Below are 22,009 nucleotides of genomic sequence, written 5' to 3'. Positions count from 1 at the left end.
TAATTGCAATTCAAAGATGTATGGCATCCAGCACAGCAAAATCATTGCAATTCAAAGATTTATGGCATCCAGCACAGCAATTCATTGCAATTCAAAGTTTTATGGCGTCGAGCACAGCAATTCATTGCAATTCAAAGTTTTATGGCATCCAGCACAGCAATGCATTGCAATTCAAAGACTTATGGCATCCAGCACAGCAAAATTGCAATTCAAAGATTTATGGCATCCAGCACAGCAAAATCATTGCAATTCAAAGATTTATGGCATCCAGCATAGCAAAATCATTGCAATTCAAAGATTTATGGCATCCAGCACAGCAAAATCATTGCAATTCAAAGATTTATGGCATCCAGCACAGCAAATCATTGCAATGGCATCCAGCACAGCAAATCATTGCAATTCAAAGATTTATGGCATCAGCACAGCAAAATCATTGCAATTCAAAGATGTATGGCATCCAGCACAGCAAAATCATTGCAATTCAAAGATTTATAGCATCCAGCATAGCAATTCATTGCAATTCCAAGATTTATAGCATCCAGCACAGTAATTCATTACAATTCAAAGATTTATGGCCCAGCACACCCATTCATTGCATTTCAAAGAATTATTACCATTGAGCACAGTAAAATCATTGCAATTCAAAGATTTATGGCATCCAGAACAGTAATTCATCGCAATTCAAAGATTTATGGCATCCAGCACAGCAAAATCATTACAATTCAAAGATTTATGGCATCCAGCACAGCAAAATCATTGGAGTTCAAAGTTTTATGGCATCCAGCACAGGAATTCATTACAATTCAAAGATTTATGTAATCCAGAACAGCAAAATCATTGCAATTCAAGGCTTTATGGCATCCAGCACACCAATTCATTGCAATTGAAAGATTTATGGTGTGCAGCACAGCAAAATGATTATATTTCAAAGATTTATGGCATCCAGCACAGCAAAATCATTGCAATTCAAAGATTTATGGCATCCAGCACAACAATTTATTGCAATACAAAGATTTATGGCATCCAGCACAGCAAAATCATTGCAATTCAAAGTTTTATGGCATCCAGCACAGCAATTCATTGCAATTCAAAACTTTATGGCATTCAGCACAGCAAAATCACTGCAATTAAGATTTATGGCATCCAGGACACCAATTCATTGCAATTCAAAGATTTATGGCAAGCAAAATCATTGCAATTCAAAGATTTATGGCATCCAGCACAGCAATTCATTGCAATTCAAAGATTTATGGCATCGAGCACAGCAGATTCATTGCAATTCTAAGATTTATGGCATCCAGCACAGCAAAATCATTGCAATTCAAAGATTTGTGGAATCCAGCACACCAATTCATTGCAATTCAAATATTTATGGTATCCAGCACAGCAATTCATTACAATTCAAAGATTTATGACCTCCAGCACAGCAAAATCATTGCAATTCAAAGATTTATGGCATCCAGCACAGCAATCATTGGAATTCAAAGATTTATGGTATGGTATTGCAATTCAAGAGCATCCAAGCAAAATCATTGCAATTCAAAGATTTATCCAGGCAATCCAGATTTTATGGCAGCACAGCAAAATCATTGCAATTCAAAGATATGGCAAACAGCAATTCATTGCAATTCAAAGATTTATGGAATCCAGCACAGCAAAATCATTGCAATTCAAAGCATCCAGCACAGCAAAATCATTGCAATTCAAAGATTTATGGAATCCAGCACAGCAAAATCATTGCAATTCGAAGTTTTATGTAGCAAGCACAGGAATTCATTGCAAAAAAGATTTATGGAATCCAGATTTGCAATTCAAAGTTTTATGGCATCCAGCACAGCAATTCATTACAATTTCAAAGATTTATGGAATCCAGAACAGCAAATGATTGCAATTCAAAGTTTTATGGCATCCAGCACAGCAATTCATTGCAATTCAAAGATTTATGGAATCAGAAAGCAAAATCATTACAATTCAAAGATTTATGGAATCCAGAACAGCAAAATCCAAAGTTTTATGGCAGCACAGCAATTCATTGCAATTCATTTATGTAATCCCAGAACAAAAATTCAAAAGATTTATGGCATCCAGCACAGCAATTCAAAGATTTATGTTATTCAGCACAGCAAAATCATTACAATTCAAAGATTTATGGCATCCAGCACAGCAAAATCATTGTAATTCAAAAAGATTTATGGCATCCAGCACAGCATTGCAATTCAAAGCATTTATGGGCATCCAGCACAGCAAATTCAAAGATTTTATGGCACAGCAAATCCAATTCAAAGATTTTATGGCATCCAGCACAGCAAAATTGCAATTAAAATTTATGGCATCCAGCAAGCAAAAATCATTGCAATTCAAAGATTTATGGCATCCAGCAGCAAAATCATTGCAATTCAAAGATTTATGGCATCCAGCAAGCAAAATCATTGCAAAAAGATTTATGGCATCCAGCACAGCATTGAATTCGAGATTTATGGCATCATTGCAATTCAAAGATTTATGGCATCAGCAAAATTGCAATTCAAAGATTTATGGCATCATTGCAAAATTTATGGCATGCATCATAATTCATTGCAATTCAAAGATTTTATCATTTTCAAAGATTTATGGCATCCAGCACAGCAAAAATTGCAGGCAATTCAATGCAATTCAAAGATTTATGGCATCAGCACAGCAATTCATTGCAATTCAAAGTTTTATGCAATCAAGCACAGCAATTAATTGCATTTATGGCATCCAGCACAGTAATCCATTGCAATCAAAGATTCATCCAGCACAAAGCATTTATTTCATCGAGCACAGCAAAATGTAAAATCATTGCAATTCAAAGATTTATGGCATCAGCACAGCAAAATCATTGCAATTCAAAGTTTTATGGCATCCAGCAGAGCAAAATCATTGCAATTCAAAGATTTATGGCATCCAGCACAGCAAAATCATTGCAATTCAAGATTTATGGCATCCAGCACAGCAAAATCATTTTGCAATTCAATTTGGCAATTCAAACATTTCATTGCAATTCAAAGATTTAATCCAGCACAGCAAATCATTGCAATTCAAAGATTTATGGCATCCATTACAGCAAATCATCAGTTCCAGGTTTGTGTCATCCATTCTTTACCAAGATTTATGGCATCGCACAGCACAAATTCAAAGATTTATTCAGCCCAGAATTTTGCAAAAGATTTATATGTCCAGCACAGCAAAATCATTGCAGTTTTATGGCATCCAGAACAGCAATGCATTGCAATTCAAAGACTTTGGCATCAGCACAAAATCATTGCAATTCAAAGATATCATCAGAATTCAAAGATTTATGGCATCAAATCATTGCAATTCAAAGCAATTCAAGATTTAGCACCATTGCAATTCAAACAGTTTTATTCATGTCGACAAATTCATTGCAATTCAAAGATGGCATCAGGCACAGCAATGCATTGCACCAAAGACGTCATCCAGCACAGCAAATCATTGCAATTCAAAGATGTATGGCATCCAGCATAGCAAAATCATTGCAATTCAAAGTTTTTGCATAGCATCTGCAATTTTTATAGCATCAAGAATTAATTCAAAGATTTACCATTCATTGCATTTCAAAGATTTATTACATTGAGCACAGTAAAATCATTGTAATTTAAAGTTTTGATCCAGAACATTTGTAATTCATCGCAATTCAAAGATTTATGGCACCACAGCAAATTTGGTTCAAAGATTTATGGTATCCAGTTGGAGTCAAAGATTTATGGCATCAGCGGAGGCAGTTCAAAGTTTATGGCAAATTCAAAGATTTATGGCGTTCAAGATTGTATGGCCCTTCAGCACCAGCAAAATCATTGCCATTCAAAGATTTTAAAGTGGCCTCGCAAAATGATTATATCAAAGGGGCATCCAGCACAGCAAAATCATTGCAATTCAAAGTTTAACAGGTCCATGTCAACAATTTATTGCAAGCAAAATTTATGGCATGCAATTCAAGATTTATAGCATCCTTCAAAGTTTTATGGCATCCAGCACAAAATTCATTGCAATTCAAAAATTTATATTCAGCAGCCAGCAAAATCACTGCAATTAATTTATAGCAGCTGGGTGCCAGGACACCTTTTGCAATGTTCCAGCACAGGAAGTCATTTGGCAATTCAAGACGGCGGCATCCAGAATAGCAATTCATTGGAGATTCAAGTTTGTAATTAAAGATTTATGGCATCGGAGCACAGCAAAAATCATTTGTAATTCAAAGCAATTCATTGCAATTCAAAGATTAATGGCATGGCAATCCATTGCATTTCACAGCAAAATCAGTTTGCAATTATGCCATCCAGCACAGTTTGGATGATTAATGGTATCCAGCACAGCAATTCATTGCCGGCTGGTAACAAAGATTTATGTCATCCAGCAGCAAAACAGCAAAAAGATGTAGGACCCAGCATTGAAATTCAAAGTTTATGGCATCCAGCAGAGCAAAATCATTGCAATTCAAAGATTTATGGAATTCATTTCACTAAAAGTTTATATGCCAGCACAGAAAATAATTGCAATTCAAAGCTTTTATGGTATAGCATCCAACACAGCAATTCATTGCCCAATTCCAGGAACAGCAAATGATTGCAATCGGAGGCCTATGGCATCCCCAGCACCATTGCAATTCAGATTTATGGAACAGAACAGCAATGATTGCAATTCAAAGTTTTAGGGGCCTCAGCACAGCAAATCATTCTTCAAAAAGATTAATGGGGTGTGACAAGCCAATTATGCTATTCAAGGTTTTATATATCCAGCACAGCACATTACACATAATCCGCCCTGACAGGAAAATGTTGCAAAAGTTTTATGGCATCCAGCACAGCAATTCATTTGCAATTCAAAGATTTACTCGCCTCCACCCCCCATTGCAAGAACCAGCACAATCATTGTTCAAAGATTTATGTTATTTTTGCACTAAAGATGTATGGCCTTTTAAAAGCCGTTGCAATTCAAAGATTTATTTTCATCCAGAGCACAGCAAAATTTGAAATTCAAAGTTATGGCATCCAGCACAGCAATTCATTGTAATTCAAAGATTTATGGCATCCAGCACACCGTTCATTGTAATTCAAAGATTTATGTCATCCAGCACAGCAAAATCATTGCAATTCAAAGATGTATGGCATCCAGCAAAGCAATTCATTGCAATTCAAAGACTTATGGCATCGAGCACAGCAAAATCATTGCAATTAAAAGATTTATGGCATCCAGCACAGCAATTCATTGCAATTCAAAGATTTATGTCATCTAGCACAGCAAAATCATTGCAATTCAAAGATTTATAGCACCCTGCACAAAAAAATCATTGTTCAAAGTTTTATGGCATCCAGTCTCATAGCAATTCAAAGATTTATGGCATCCAGCGCAGCATTTCATTGCAATTCAAAGATTTATGGCATCAGCACAGCAATTCATTGCAATTCAAAGACAATGGCATCAGCACAGCAGTTCACCTGCAATTCAAAGATTTATGGCATCAGCACAGCAAAATCATTGCAGTTCAAAGTTTTATGGCATCCATTACAGCAATTCAAGGATTTATGTCATCCAGCCCAGCAAAATAATTCCAATTCAAAGATTTATGGCATCCAGCACAGCAAAATCATTGCCATTCAAAGATTTAATTCATTTATAATTCAAATATTTATGGTATCCGCACAGCAATTCATTGCAATTTGCAAAGTTTTATGGCGTTCGGCACCACAGCAATTCATTGCAATTCAAGTTTATGGGCATCATTGCAATTCAAAGCACAGCAATGCATTGCAATTCAAGATTTATGGCATCCAGCACAGCAAATTCATTGCAATTCAAAGATGTATGGCATCCAGCACAGCAAAATCATTGCAATTCAAAGATTTATGGCATCCAGCATGGAGCAATTCATTTTATGGCAATTCAAAGATTTATCGCATCCAGCACAGCAAATTCATTGCAATTCAAAGATTTTATGTCGAGCACAGCAATTCATTGCAATTCAAAGTCATTGTAATTTAAAGTTTTATGGCATCCAGCACAGCAATGCATTGCAATTCAAAGATTTATGGCATCCAGCACAGCAAAATTTATTTCAATTCAAAGATGTATGGCATCCAGCACAGCAAAATCATTGCAATTCAAAGATTTATAGCAAAAAAATCCAATTTCATTGCAATTCAAAGATTTATAGCATCCAATTGCACAGTAATTCATTAAATTCAAAGTTTATGGCATCCAGCAAACCCATTCATTGCAATTCAAAGATTTATGGCATACCATTGATTTAAGCACAGTAAAAATTCATTGCAATTTAAAATTTATGGCATCCAGAACAAATTCATCGCAATTCATTGGAATGCTAAGATTTATGGCCTCCGGCATCAGCACAGCAAAATCATTACAATTCAAAAGATTTATGGCATCCAGCACAGCAAAATCATTGGAGTTCAAAGTTTTGCAATTCAAAGGCATCCAGCACAGCAATCCTCATTCTACAATTCAAAGATTTAAATCCAGCACAGCAAAATCATTGCAATTCAAGATTTATGGCATCAGCACACCTCAATTCTCTTGCAATTGAAAGATTTATGGTGTGCAAAATCATTTGCAAAGATTTATGGAAAAATTCATTTGATTAAAGATATTTCAAATTCAAAGATTTATGGCATCCAGCATTCATTGCAATTCAAAGATTTATAGCATCCAGCACAACAATTTATTGCAATACAAAGATTTATGGCATCCAGCACAGCAAAATCATTGCAATTCAAAGTTTTATGGCATCCAGCACAGCAATTCATTGCAATTCAAAACTTTATGGCATTCAGCACAGCAAAATCACTGCAATTAAGATTTATGGCATCCAGGACACAATTCCAATTCATTGCAATTCAAAGATTTATGGCATCCAGCACAGCAAAATCATTGAAGTCATGGCAATTCAAAATCATTGATTTATGGCATCCAGCACAGCAATTCATTGGAATTCAAAGATTAATGGTATCCAGAACAAGTTCATTGTAATCTAAAGATTTATGGAATCATCGAGTTTATGGCACAGCAAAATCATTGCAATTCAAGGCATTTTTTATGGCATCAGCACAGCAGTTCATTTGCAATTCAAAGATTAATGGCATCAGCACAGCAATTCAAAGTTTTATGCATTTCAAAATTCAGATTTATGGCATCATTGCAGTTCACAGCAAAATCATTGCAATTCAAAGATGTATGCCATCCAGCACAGCAATTCAAAAGATTGGAATTCTAAATTTTATCCAGCACACCAGTTCAAAAATATTGCAATTCAAAGATTTATGTCATCCAGCACAGCAAAATCATTGCAATTCAAAGATGTATGGATCCAGCACAGGAATTCATGGCAATTCAAAGATTTATGGCATCTAGCAGAGCAAAATCATTGCAATTCAAAGATTTATGGCATCCAGCACAGCAATTCATTTCAATTAAAAGATTTATGGCATCCATCACAGCAAAAATCATCAAAATTCCAAGTTTTATGGCATCCAGCATTTCAGCAATTCATTGCAATTCAAAGATTTATGGAATCCAGAACAGCAAAATCATTGCAATTCAAAGTTTTATGGCATCCAGCACAGCAATTCATTGCAATTCAAAGATTTATGGAATCCAGAACAGCAAAATGATTGTAAATTCAAAGTTTTATGGCATCCAGCACAGCAATTCATTGCAATTCAAAGATTAATGGAATCTTCAAAGCACAATCATTGCTATTCAAGGTTTTATGGCATCCAGCACAGCAATTCATTTTTATGGCGTCGACAGCAATTCAAAGATTTATGGAATCCAGAACAGCAAAATGATTGCAATTCAACGTTTTATGGCATCCAGCACAGCAATTCATTGCAATTCAAAGATTTATGGCAAGCCAGAACAAAATTATTGCAATTCAAATAATTTATAGCATCCAGCACACACCAATTCATTGTAATTCAAAGATTTATGTTTCATTATTACCAGCACAGCAAAATCATTGCAATTCAAAAAGATTTATGGCCTCAGTAAATTCATTGCAATTCAAAGATTTATTTTCATCGAGCACAGCAAAATCATTGCAATTCAAGATTTATAGCATCCAGCACAGCAAATTCATTTGCAATTCAAAGATTTATGGCATCCAGCACAGCAAATTCAAAGATTTATGTCCAATTCATTGCAATTCAAAATTTATGGCATCAAAATTTATGGTGTGCAGCCATTGATTATTCCCAAAGATTTATGTCATCAGAAAAATCATTGCAATTCAAAGATTTATGGCATCCAAAATAGCAATTGCAATTCAAAGCAATTCATTGCAATTCAAAGATTTATGGCCTTCATGGCATCCAGCACAGAAATCATTGCAATTCAAAGATTTTGGCACAGAAACAAAATCATTGCAATTCAAAAAGATTTATTTATGGCATCAAACAGCAATTCATTGGATTTCAATTCATCATTGCAATTCAAAGATTTATGGCATCTCAGCACAAGCAAAAGCATCATTGCAATTCAAAGATTTATGTCATCCAGCAAAGATTTATGGCATCCAGCAAAAAATCATTGCAATTCAAAGTTTTATGGCATCCAGCAATAGCAAAAATCATAGCAATTCAAAGATTTATGGCATCCAGCACAGCAGCATTTCATTTATAGCAATTCAAAGATTTATGGCATCCAGCACAGCAAAATCATTGCAATTCAAAAATTTATGGAATTATCATTGCAATTCAAAGTTTATGGCATTCTTGAATGCTACACAGCAAAAATCATTGCAATTCAAAGATTTATGGCAATTCAATTCTAAGATTTATGGCATCCAGCACAGCAAAATCATTGCAGTTCAAGACAAAGTTTTATTCAAAGCATCCATTAATTCAAAGATTTATGGCAAAAGATTTATGGCATTATGTCATCCAGCCCAAAATCATTGCAAAATAATTCCAATTCAAAAAGATCCAAAATCAATTCACAGCAAAAATTCATTGCAATTCAAAGATTTATGGCAAAGAAAATTTGCATATGGCATCCGCACAGCAATTCATTGCAATTCAAAAAGTTTTATGGCATCATTGCAGCACAGCAAATTCATTGCAATTCAATTCAAAGTTTTATGGCATCCAGCACAGCAATCATTGCATTGCAATTCAATTCATTGCAATTCAAAGATTTATGGCATCATTGCAGATTTATGGCACAGCAAAAATCATTGCAATTCAAAGATTTTTATGGCATCCAGCACAGCAAAATCATTGCAATTCAAAGATTTATGGCATCAGCAAAGTTTTATGCAATTCATTGCAAAAGATTTATGGAATCAGCACAGCAAAATCATTATCGCATCCAGCACAGCAATTCATTGCAATTCAAAGTTTATATGGCGTCAAAGATGGCATCAGCAATTCATTGCAATTCAAAAAGTTTTATGGCATCCAGCACAGCAATGCATTGCAAAAGATTCAAAATGATTTATGGCATCCAGCACAGCAAAATCATTGCAATTCAAACAGATGTATGGCATCAGCACAGCAAAATCATTGCAATTCAAAGATTTATGGCATCAGCATAGCAATTCATTGCAATTCCAAATTTATAAATATTTATGGCATCCAGCACAGTAATTCATTACAATTCAAAGATTTATGGCATCCAGCACAGCCCATTCATTTATAGCATTTCAAAGCAATTCATTGCAATTCTTTGCATTGCATGGTATCGAGCACAGCAAAATCATTGCAATTCAAAGATTTATGGCATCAGAACAGTAATTCATCGCAATTCAAAGATTTATGGCATCAGCACAGCAAAATCATTGCAATTCAAAGATTTATGGCATCCCAGCACAGCAAAAATCATTGCAAAGTTTTATGGCATCATTCATTGCAATTCAAAGATTTATGTAATCCAGAACAAAGACTTATGGCAAAATCATTGCAATTCAAAGGCTTTATGGCATCAGCACCACCAATTCATTGCAATTTGCCATTCAAAGAAAGATTTATGGTGTGCCATAAAAAAATGATTATATTTCAAAAAGATTTATGGCATCCAGCACAGCAAAATCATTGCAATTCAAAGATTTATGGGCAAAATCAGCACAACAATTTTGCATTGCAATACAAATTCATTTATGGCATCAGCACAGCAAAATCATTGCAATTCAAAGTTTTATCATTGGCATCAGCACAGTGTGTTAATTCATTGCAATTCAAAACTTTATGGCATTCAGCATTTCACAGCAAAAAATCACTGCAATTAAAGATTTATGGCATCCAGGACAGCAATTCATTGCAATTCAAAAAGATTTATGGCATCCAGCACAGCAAAATCATTGGAAGTCATGGCAATTCAAAGATTTATGGCATCAATTCAAGATTTATGGCACAGCAATTCATTGGAATTCTAAGATTAATGGTATCCAGCACACCAGTTCATTGTAACTCAAAGATTTATGGCATCGAGCACAGCAAAATCATTGCAATTCAAGGATTTATGGCATCCAGCACAGCAGTTCATTGCAATTCAAAGATTAATGGCATCCAGCACAGCAATTCATTGCATTTCAAAGATTTATGGCATCTAGCACAGCAAAATCATTGCAATTCAAAGATGTATGCCATCCAGCACAGCAATTCATTGGAATTCTAAGATTAATGGTATCCAGCACACCAGTTCATTGCAATTCAAAGATTTATGTCATCCAGCACAGCAAAATCATTGCAATTCAAAGATGTATGGATCCAGCACAGGAATTCATGGCAATTCAAAGATTTATGGCATCTAGCAGAGCAAAATCATTGCAATTCAAAGATTTATGGCATCCAGCACAGCAATTCATTTCAATTAAAAGATTTATGGCGTCCAGCACAGCAAAATCATTGCCAAAGTTTTATGGCATCCAGCACAGCAATTCATTGCAATTCAAAGATTTATGGAATCCAGAACAGCAAAATGATTGCAATTCAAAGTTTTATGGCATCCAGCACAGCAATTCATTGCAATTCAAAGATTTATGGAATCCAGAACAGCAAAATGATTGCAATTCAAAGTTTTATGGCATCCAGCACAGCAAATCATTGCAATTCAAAGATTAATGGAATCCAGACAAGCACAATGATTGCTATTCAAGGTTTTATGGCATCCAGCACAGCAATTCATTACAATTCAAAGATTTATGGAATCCAGAACAGCAAAATGATTGCAATTCAACGTTTTATGGCATCCAGCACAGCAATTCATTGCAATTCTAAGATTTATGGAAGCCAGAACAGCAAAATTATTGCAATTAAAATAATTATGGCATCCAGCACACCAATTCATTGTAATTCAAAGATTTATGTTATTCAGCACAGCAAAATCATTGCAATTCAAAGATGTATGGCCTCAAATTTATTTTCATCGAGCACAGCAAAATCATTGCAATTCAAAGCAATTCATTTTCAAATTCAAAGATTTATTTTCATCGAGCACAGCAAAATCATTGCAATTCTAAGATTTATGGTATCCAGCACAGCAATTCATTGCAATTCAAAGATTTATGGCATCCAGCACAGTAATTCATTACAATTCAAAGATTTATGGCATCCAGCACAGCAATTCATTGTAATTCAAAGATTTATGGCATCAAAGATTTATCTGGATGCACAGCAAAATCGTAGCAATTAAAAGCAATTCATTTCCAATTCAAAGATTTATATTGCATTCAAAGCATGGCAAGCAAGCAATCATTGCAATTCAAAGATTTATGGCATCCAGCATAGCAAAATCATTGCAATTCAAAGATTTATAGCATCCAGCACAGCAAAATCATTGCACTTCAAATTCAAAGTTTTCCAGACAGCAAAATGATGGCATTGCAATTCAAAGCAGAACAGCAAAATGATTGCATGCAAATCATTGCAATTCTAAGATTTATGGCATCCAGCAGCACATTGCAATTCAAAGATTTATGCAATTCAAAGATTTTATGGTATCCAGCACAGCAAAATCATTGCAATTCATTGCAATTCAAAATTCAAAGATTTATAGCATCCAGCATAGATTTATGGCATCAGCACAGCAATTCATTGCAATTCAAAGATTTATGGCATCCACAGCAAAAATCATTGCAGTTCATTGGAATTCAAAGATTTATGGCATCCAGCACAGCAAAATCATTGCAATTCAAAGATTTATGGCATCCAGCACAGCAATTCATTACAATTCAAAGATTTATGGCATCCACCACAGCAATTCATTGCAATTCAAAGATTTATGGCATTATGGCATTCAAAGCTTTATGGCATCAGCACAGCAATTCATTGCAATTCAAAAGATTTATGGCATCAGCATTCAAAGATTTATGGCATTCAAAGATTTATGTCATCCAGCACAGCAAAATCATTGCAATTCAAAGATGTTGCAATTCAAAATTTATGCATCCAGCACAGCAATTCCCCATAAAATCAAGGCACCATGCCATTCAAAGATTTATGGCATCCAGCACAGCAGTTCATTGAAATTCAAAGTTTTATGGCATCAAGCACAGCAATTAATTGCAATTCAAAGTTTTATGGCATCCAGCACAGTAATCCATTACAATTCAAAGATTTATGGCATCCAGCACACCAATTCATTGCAATTCAAAGATTTATTTTCATCGAGCACAGCAAAATCATTGCAATTCAAAGATTTATGGCCTTCAGCACAGCAAAATCATTGCAATTCAAGGATTTATGGCATCCAGCACAGCAATTCATTGCAATTCAAAGATTTATGGCATACAGCACAGCAAAATCATTGCAATTCAAAGATTTATGGCATCCAGCAGAGCAAAATCATTGCAATTCAAAGATTTATGGCCTCCAGCACACCAATTTATTGCAATTCAAAGACTTATGGCATCCAGCACAGCAAAATCACTGCAATTCAAAGTTTTATGGCATCCAGCACAGCAATTCATTGCAATTCAAAAATTTATGGCATCCAGCACAGCAAAATCACTGCAATTAAGATTTATGGCATCCAGGACACCAATTCATTGCAATTCAAAGATTTATGGCATCCAGCACAGGAATTCATGGCAATTCAAAGATTTATGGCATCCAGCACAGCAATTCATTGGAATTCTAAAATTAATGGTATCCATCACACCAGTTCATTGCAATTCAAAGATTTATGGCGTCCAGCAGAGCAAAATCATTGTAATTCAAGGATTTATGGTATCCAGCACAGCAGTTCATTGCTATTCAAAGATTTATGGCATTCAGCATAGCAATTCATTGCAATTCAAAGATTTATGTCATCTAGCACAGCAAAATCATTGCAATTCAAAGATTTATGGCATCCAGCACAGCAATTCATTGCAATTAAAAAATTTATAGCATCCAGCACAGCAAAATCATTGCAATTCAAAGATTTATGGCATTCAGCACAGCAAAATGATTGCAATTCAAAGATTTATGGCATACAGCACAGCAATTCATTGCAATTTAAAGATTTATGGCATCCAGCACAGCAATTCATTGCAATTCAAAGATTTATGGCATCCAGCACAGCAAAATTATTGCAATTCCTAGATTTATGGCATCCAGCATAGCAATTCATTGCACTTCAAAGATTTATGGCATCCGGCACAGCAAAATCATTGCAGTTCATAGATTTATGACATCGAGCACAGCACAATCATTGCAATTCAATGATTTATGGCATCCAGTATAGCAAAATCATTGCAATTCAAAGATATATGGCATCCAGCACAGCAAAATCATTGCAACTCAAGGATTTATGGCATACAGCACAGCAATTCATTGCAATTCAAAGATTTATGGTATCCAGCACAGCAATTCATTGCAGTTCAAAGACTTATGGCATCCAGCACAGGAAAGTCATTGCAATTAAAAGATTTATGGCATCCAGCACAGCGAAATCATTGCAATTCAAACATTTATGGCATCCAGCACAGCAAAATCATTGCAATTCAAAGACTCATGGCATCCAGAACAGCAAAATCATTGCAATTCAAAGATTTATGGCCTCCAGCACAACAAAATCATTGCAATTCAAAGATTTATGGCATCCAGCACAGCAAAATCATTGCAATTCAAAGATTTATGGCATCCAGCATAACAAAATCATTGCAATTCAAAGATTTATGGCATCCAGCACAGCAAAATCATTGCAATTCAAAGATTTATCTCATCCAGCACAGCAAAATCATTGCAATTTAAAGATTTAAGGCATCCAGCAGAGCAAAATCATTGCAGTCATATATTTTTCCTATTTCAGTTTTATACCTTGCCCTACCTTGTTTACTCCACCTTAAGACCAACTTGTCCCTTCCGTTCCTTGTTTTCAACGGTACTGACCTATGTAAGGGCTGTGGAATTCAAACTATTTTTTCCTATAACATTTTATGAACCTCGGTGGAACAGCCATAAAGAAAAGATAGACAGAGAGATGAGTAGGTTCAAGTTAAATGACGCATTTAGTACTTTTAATCTATCATGCAGAGGACACCTAAACGCCCGTGGCTCACCAAATGTTCTTAATATATATATTAGGGCTGTACCGATACCACTTTTTCGACCGATACCGATACCGATACCGATACCTTGTTTCTGGCCGATACCGATACCGATACTTACCGATACCGATACTTATAAATTTTCACTTAAAATAGTTGAGAAATTATTTTGAAAACTCAAGTTAGTATCAATTCTATGGACAATAAAACTTAACATTATATTTAAACAATAATCTAATATTTTGGCCATAAGTTTTCATTTTTCAGTGAAACTCATTTCTTAAAGTTAAGAATTTAAGATATTAGTTAAGATACCATTGATATCGTGATGCACATTGTGATGGTTAAATATCATAAATATAATGTAAACTTATCAAACTAAAATTTATTATTTTTATACTTCATGCCACTGAATTAAGCAAATTTGAAATAGACAATATAGTTAATTAAACTTATAATTTTGAACTTAATGGACAAACTAATTTAACCAAATTCTTCTTAGAAATTAAAGCATTAAACAGATGACAATTTGTAACACATGTAACACTAGCAGTATAGAAGGATATTGAAAATTCCATGTTAAATTGTGATTAATTATATATTCCAATCAATGACTCCACAAACAAAATTCCTTTCCTTTGTAACTGACATTAATGTAACAATGTTTTAATTAACAGGATTAGCAAGTTTGATTAGTTTAAGGCAATAACATTAATTTTGTTCTATTAATTTTACTAAACTCAATATTTCAATTTTTCAAATATACAGTGACTGCAGTCAACTTATCTATGAAATATGAACATGTGATGTGATAAACAAAATTAACAAACACAATTTCATCTTAATGTTTTGATAATTTCTGAAATTTGAGTATTAAGTATTAATAAGATTTCAACTTCTTAAGAAGCAAAATAACTTTTCTTTCAATAAAGAAGTTAGATAAAGAAGTTAGATTAATTAAATTAGTATGTAAAATTCATGATTCTCAAATTATAATTGATGAACATTAGTTTTTCTCCTACTTCTGGTTTTAAAGAATTCCTATGGGGAGTGTAAACATTACCGCCTATACTAAACACGCGCTCACTTTCAATTGAAGAGGGAGGGGCACTGAGAAATTTGTTAGCTATGGCACTTAGATGGGGGAGGGAGTTCTTGTTTATTTTCCACCAATCAGTCGGGTTTTCATTTTTTGGGCATAGGTTAAACGACAGATAAGTAGCTACCTCTTTCTCAATTGAGAGTGCTGTTGAAGATGACCGTCTTTTCATGGTATTCCCACTACCACTATGTTCCTTCTCCTTGGCATTTTCTCCTGCTTCTGATGTAAGTTGGGTTTTGCTCTCACTTTCAGCTGTTGCTTCAGCAATCATCATATTAAAACACGAATCGAAATCAAATGATTCTAATGTACTACTAGATGATGAGCCCTTCTGTGTTGTTTCATAACTTTCATTGACCTCACTTTCACTGGAGCTCAAATTACCTCGCACACTTTCAGTTTCATTAGCAATCATTTCTTTCCGATTTTTTACCTCCTCCACGATTTTCCTCTGTATATTTGCAATGCTAGTGGAACTCCCAAGAGATTTGTCAAACAGAGAATCCTGGTAACGGGGATCTAAAAATGTTGATAAAATGAGGGCATCACTGTCAAGGTACTGGGTGAACCTTTTGTCCATGGAGGTTTGGAGAGCTGCTAATGTGCTGTCTAGTCCACTAAATGCTTCCGAGTTGGCTGCCTGCCTGATAAAAAGTTTGAGGAACTTGATCTGCGGGATTATGTCAGATGAGTTTGAGTTTCTACTACTCAATCTGTGTGGGGAAAAATGCGGCGGTTAGTAACAAAGCAGCGTAAACACAAAAAATAAAATGGAGAAAAATGCAAGTAAAGTTGTACAATATTCAAAATGTGATTTATTCTATTTAAAATAAGACATATAGCTGGGGTTTGTTTTAAAATTAATTGCAATGATTCTACTTTTATATAGGGAATGAAAGATGGTAAATTTTACAACACATTTGGAATGTTGTGTGTGTATGTGTGTGTGCGTTTCTGTTTTGCATATTTTGATTCGAGAAAAAAAAAATTATTAATCAAGCTGAACAGTGTTGTTATTCAACAATTATCTCTCTCTCTCAGTCAATGTGTGTGTGTGTGTGTGTGTGTGTGTGTGTGTGTGTGTGTGGATTATTTGCTTCGGAATAATAATAGTTTTTTTTTTTTTTTTTTTTTTCAATATTTAAAAACTCAACTACTCACTCTCTCTCTCTCTCTCTCTCTCTCTCTCTCTCTCTCTCTCTCTCTCTCTCTCTCTCTCTCTATCGTCTAGCACTTTCTGTCTGTCTGTCTGTCTGTCTCTCTCTCTCTCTCTCTCTGGTTTCCAAGCATTGTTTCAGGGAAAAATATTAATAAAGTTGATTAGCATGTTTAAAGAATATAGTAGTGTGTGTGTGTGTGTGTGTGTGTGTAAACTTTTCCTTCGGAAAAAAAATTGTTTAGCATGTTTATAAAATATTCAACTAGCCTACTCTCTCTCTCTCTCTCTCTCTCTCTCTCTCTCTCTCTCTCTCTCTCTCTCTCTCTCTCTCTCTCTCTCTCTCTCTCTGTGCTTCTCTTTCTCTTTCTGGTTTGTTTATGTGGAAAAAAAATGTTAGCATCCTTTCACTAATAAATAAAGATATTACGCATGACAAAATGAAATATGACAAAATATTTTGTAAAATAAATTGAAGTATTCAATGATTAACTAATTTTATTCAATCTTACCTTACTGTTGTAGTGTGGAAAACTTTCAAGAGCTTGCACAGCTTTCCAATGAGTGACCATTTATTGGCATCAAATACAGGCAAATCAGCCGTTTCAGTGCAGTAACTGGAGACGGCAAACTTCTGCTCAAACATTCTTTCGAGCATGAAGTACTTGCTATTCCAGCGTGTCGGAACATCTTGAATTAATTTATGCTGGGAAGGTCATTTTGTTTTTGCAGCTCTTCTAATCTTCTGTAAGCTAGTTGTGAGTGGCTAAAATGCCCTACAATCCTTTTACAATTTGTTATGATATTTTTAATGATTCCTTGCTCAAAAATGGCATCATGAATTATCAGCTGAATTGTGTGCAAAAACATGAGAGACTAGAATAACCTGATTCGTTGACTCCTCTGACAACATTCGCACCATTATCCCTTACGATGACATGAATTTTATATTTTGGTATTTTAAAATCATCAATTGAATCTTGAATAGCTTCAGCAATATTTGCAGCAGTGTGACTTCCAGGAAATGGTTTTACTCGTAAGATTACTTGAGTTTGTTCAAAATTGTTATCCAAACAATGGCCAGTTAAACTGATGAATGAATAATTTGAATTATTAGTCCATACGTCTGTTGTAAGACTTATATTTTCTGCTTGATCTGTGACTGCCGTAACTTTTTCCACAAGTGATGTATAAATGCTTGGAATTATGTTCACAGAAAAAAACTTCCTACTAGGTATTTCATAGTTAGGAGCACAGTGCTTCATTAATCTGGTAAACCCCAAATCTTCAGCGATGGAAAAGGGTTGACAGTCGAGGGCTATCATTTCTGCTATTTTATGATGAACAGCTTTTGCTTTAGAACTGTTTATATCCCACAATTTTTCAGCTCGTACGTCTCTCCTAATGTAAGTTGCTTCTCACTAGTTGATTGCTGGGATGTAGAGGGTCCACTTGAAGTTTCACTTTTTGTTTCTTTGCAAAATTAACGAAAGAACTCATCGGTGCATGACGCTTCAGTTCAACATGCTCTAACTGTTGTGCTCTCTCTCTCTCCTGACTTAAAAGATCGTCGTTGTGTTTAGATTGGAGGTGCTTCTTTAAGTTTGACGTGGTGAAACTTTTCGCAGATTTACCTCCACGCGAGACACTGACTCCACATTGTTTACAAATAGCTTTACTGGAATCAGAAGAGTCAATTGTATAAAACTTCCAAACAATACTACCGTCACAACGAGCAGAAGAAGCACTAGTAGCTTTTGACATCTTGATCTAATTAAATAGGTAAAAGTATCTGTGAAAGTGGTTTGGGGAAGATGCCCGGTGAAGCAGTTGAGCAGTTGCACACAATCGACCTTGACGGCGGCAGTCATCTCACAACTGAGTCATGATGCACGCTTCCACTGAGGTCACTGGTTACAAACCTTCAACATAGTACGGCGACAGTGGACAGGAACTGAACACGGTCATTCAGTCAACACGAGTCACACGACAGTGTGTCATAGGGACGTGTACCCGACCTGTACGGTCTTAGCGCTCAATGTTCGTACTGTATCTACTACCATGTTAGCAATTCTGTATTGCACTACTGTTGTGTATGAATATAATCATGTTTCACATTATTTTTCATTCGGCATAAATTGATTTGTTTTCGCTATATTTGATAATTATGTAAACCCAATTTCTTTACAATATGCGCCATGTAGATAAGCCTTTTTTTTAAAGTATCGGCCGATACCGGAATTATTTTCCCGATACCGATACCGATACCGATACTCTCCAAAATGGCCGATACTCCTGATACCGATACCGATACCGATAGTATCGGTACAGCCCTAATATATATATGATGAGCAGTAAGGCTTGGAGCTTCAACAGTGATGGACTGCAAAGACGGCACTCTGTAGTCGTATTCTAGAAAGCCTCTGCTGGTAAAATCGTTCGCAAACGTCCAAATAACTGTTGGAGGTCGAGGCGTTTAGTGTTGTAGCTGCACTTGCTTTATTTTGTGATGGGTACAAGATTTATCTTGCATCTACCACTCGCTTATTTGCAACCTCGATACGTGCTGTAGGAGGACGAGATCTTTTGATTTTTTTAAATGTGACCTGCCTCTGCTTACAGTCGCTACTCGCACCGATTTTCGACTCTGGACTTCCATCTGTGTTTTTGCTATTAAAAAAAGAGGAGTTCAAGTGGTGTGTCTGTATTTTACCTTTCTTTTACCTGTATATTACGTTTCTTCGGTCGGAGGATGGATTACACCGGTTGATTTTTCTGGTGGTTTTCAGTCATCCACGACTTCAAGATACCGCTCTACAAATAAGTCTAATCCTTCGGGCCAGTCCTTAGAGAGCTGTTAATCAGCTCAGTAGTCTGGTTTAAACTAAGGTATACTTAATTTAATCGCTCTACCTTTCGAATGACCTGAGTGGCACTCCATAATTTATTACAATATGTACTGCCCATGCTTTCATTTTCAGGCTTTCATAGTTCCTTGTTGGACGGGTAGGTATAGTTCTCGGCTAGCACTCTGCTGGGCCCGTGTTCGAGTCTCTGGCTGGCCAATGAAGAATTAGAGGAATTGATTTCTGGTGATAGAAATTCATTTCTTGGTATAATGTGGTTCGGATTCCACAATAAGCTGTAGGTCCCGTTGCTAGGTAACCAACTAGTTCTTAGCCACGTAAAATAAGTCTAATCCTTCGGACCAGCCCTCTCTAGGAGAGCTGTTAATCAGCTCAGTGGTCTGGTTAAACTAAGGCATACTTAACTTTTTTTCAGGCTTTCATTCTTCTAAGAAAAAGAGCATCGTTTTCAGCTGCTTAGTATTTCTTCGGTGTTTCAGATCAGGAGTGTTTTCGACGCAGAAATTCCTTGTAAACAGACATATGTCAAACTGCTTCGTAATGATATAAAAACCTATCCTGTTATCTGGACAGTGCTCACTATACCAGGATGCGACGTACTCTATTCATCACTATCAACTTTATCTTCATCAAGGCAGTGATACCACATCCCGTCACTTGTCTTTTCAGCGCTTTTCCTTCAACAAATCTCCACATTAACGTCTCATAGATCTCATCGAATTAGGTCCTAGCCTTAAAGCTCTTACTGTACCTCAACTGCCATTACCACGTCTATAGAGTACGTAAATATGTATGTGTGTGTGTGTGTGTGTGTATATATATATATATATATATATATATATATATATATATATATATATATGTGTGTATATATATATATGTATATATATATATATATATATATATATATATATATATATATATATATATATATATATATATATATATATATATATATATATATATATATATATATATAATGTAAGCTAAGGTGCAAAAGAAAGGCGAGCTTACTGAATGAGGTAACTAAAGAGGCACTGCCCTTACTCTAGTAGTAATGGTAATATTTAGTACGTGCATTCTTAGTAGACTAGAGAGAAATTGCTAAAAAAAAAAAGTTTAGAGATGAACAAGCTGGTTTTAGAAAAGGCAGGAGTTGTAGAGGCCAAACAGTTGAGTTAAAACATACTGTGTAGCGGCACATGGAATTTAAAAATCCCCTTGTGATGGTTTTCGTTGATTGTGGGAAGATATTTGCCAGTCCACAGACCAGTATTCTGAAAGGTCTAGGGTCACTATGACATTTTACTTGAAAGATGCAAAGCTAATTGATGGGGTCTTGTCAAGCGAATCTGCAGTAAACCAGGGGTTGCTACAAGGGAATGTTATTTCACCTTTGCTGTTTGCACCTCTCACTGATTTTACAAAGAAGAAAAAGTTGTCGAAAGATGAAGAGGTTTAGACTGAAATAACGATTAAAACTTGATAGTCTCAGAATATGCACATATAGTTTTAATCAGCAACACACCACGAAATTTGCAAAGCTTACCAAATAGACTACATCATATATCTGGAGAGATGGGAATCAAAATAAATATAACAGATACAAAAGTAATGAGGACAGAGCATGCAAAAAGGGGCGAAAAAACATTAAAAGGAGAAAGGACTAATGAGGCTGAACCATTCAGAATCTTAAGAACTATGATGTCCAGTGGAGGTTCTCTTGAGTTGGAATTTAGGTGGGAACAAAAAAGGCATATATAACACTGGGCAAGCTGATTAAGAATTGGGAATCAAACAGATTGAAACGGAATAAAAAAGCACAGTTATATATAAGTCTGGCACAATCTGCATTGCTATGCGGACACAGATCATAGCATGGCAACAAAACTATATCTAAAAATTTAGTTGATGTGAGAGTCAATATTTATGAAGAATATTAGGAAACACTTCTATTAGGATTAGGACAGATTCAGAAATTATGCTATAAAGCAAATTACGGAAGTGCCATAAGTAGACGAGATAATGATGAAAGGGAGCTGGAGATGGCTTGGACATGTCCTCCGCACAACCCCTTGGAGAATGGTACGGGTCAGTTTCAGTGAGACTCCTGTAGGCACCAGAATCGTTTGGCATTTTATTCGTGTTATAGCAACAAAGACAGTTTTGCATACAGTGTATCCACAGAAGATTAATGACGCAGAAGGGAATCTTCACTAGAGATAAAATCCAGTGATTGCTGAACCAGACAATGGAAATGGCGGTGTTGCTCTTATCGAGACTGACTACATTTCTAAAGTGAAGGAGGTTTCGGACGACCATACTCCATTTGAATGACTTCGAGATGATGCTTTCCTCAC

The 22,009-nt window shown here is 35.4% G+C and overlaps 2 protein-coding genes across 2 annotated transcripts in view; both read right to left on the bottom strand.

Annotated features, from left to right (window-relative positions):
* The window catches only part of LOC136847456 (histone-lysine N-methyltransferase SUV39H1-like), a 933,410-nt gene that overhangs the window by 683,148 nt on the left and 228,253 nt on the right, over window positions 1-22,009 (bottom strand). The gene's annotated exons all lie outside the window — the stretch shown is intronic.
* On the bottom strand, window positions 15,104-18,685 carry LOC136847454 (zinc finger BED domain-containing protein 4-like). The gene is made up of 2 exons (XM_067119157.1): window positions 17,295-18,685; window positions 15,104-16,339 (listed from the first exon to the last, which is right to left on the bottom strand). Exons 1-2 carry the CDS (start codon window positions 17,438-17,440, stop codon window positions 15,487-15,489), a joined length of 999 nt encoding a protein of 332 aa, XP_066975258.1. The 5' UTR covers window positions 17,441-18,685; the 3' UTR covers window positions 15,104-15,486.

The sequence above is a fragment of the Macrobrachium rosenbergii genome, chromosome 16 (assembly GCF_040412425.1).
Source record: "Macrobrachium rosenbergii isolate ZJJX-2024 chromosome 16, ASM4041242v1, whole genome shotgun sequence".
Lineage (NCBI taxonomy): Eukaryota > Metazoa > Arthropoda > Malacostraca > Decapoda > Palaemonidae > Macrobrachium > Macrobrachium rosenbergii.
Note: the sequence above shows the minus strand (reverse complement) of the source record. Positions and strands in the feature narration are given on the sequence as shown.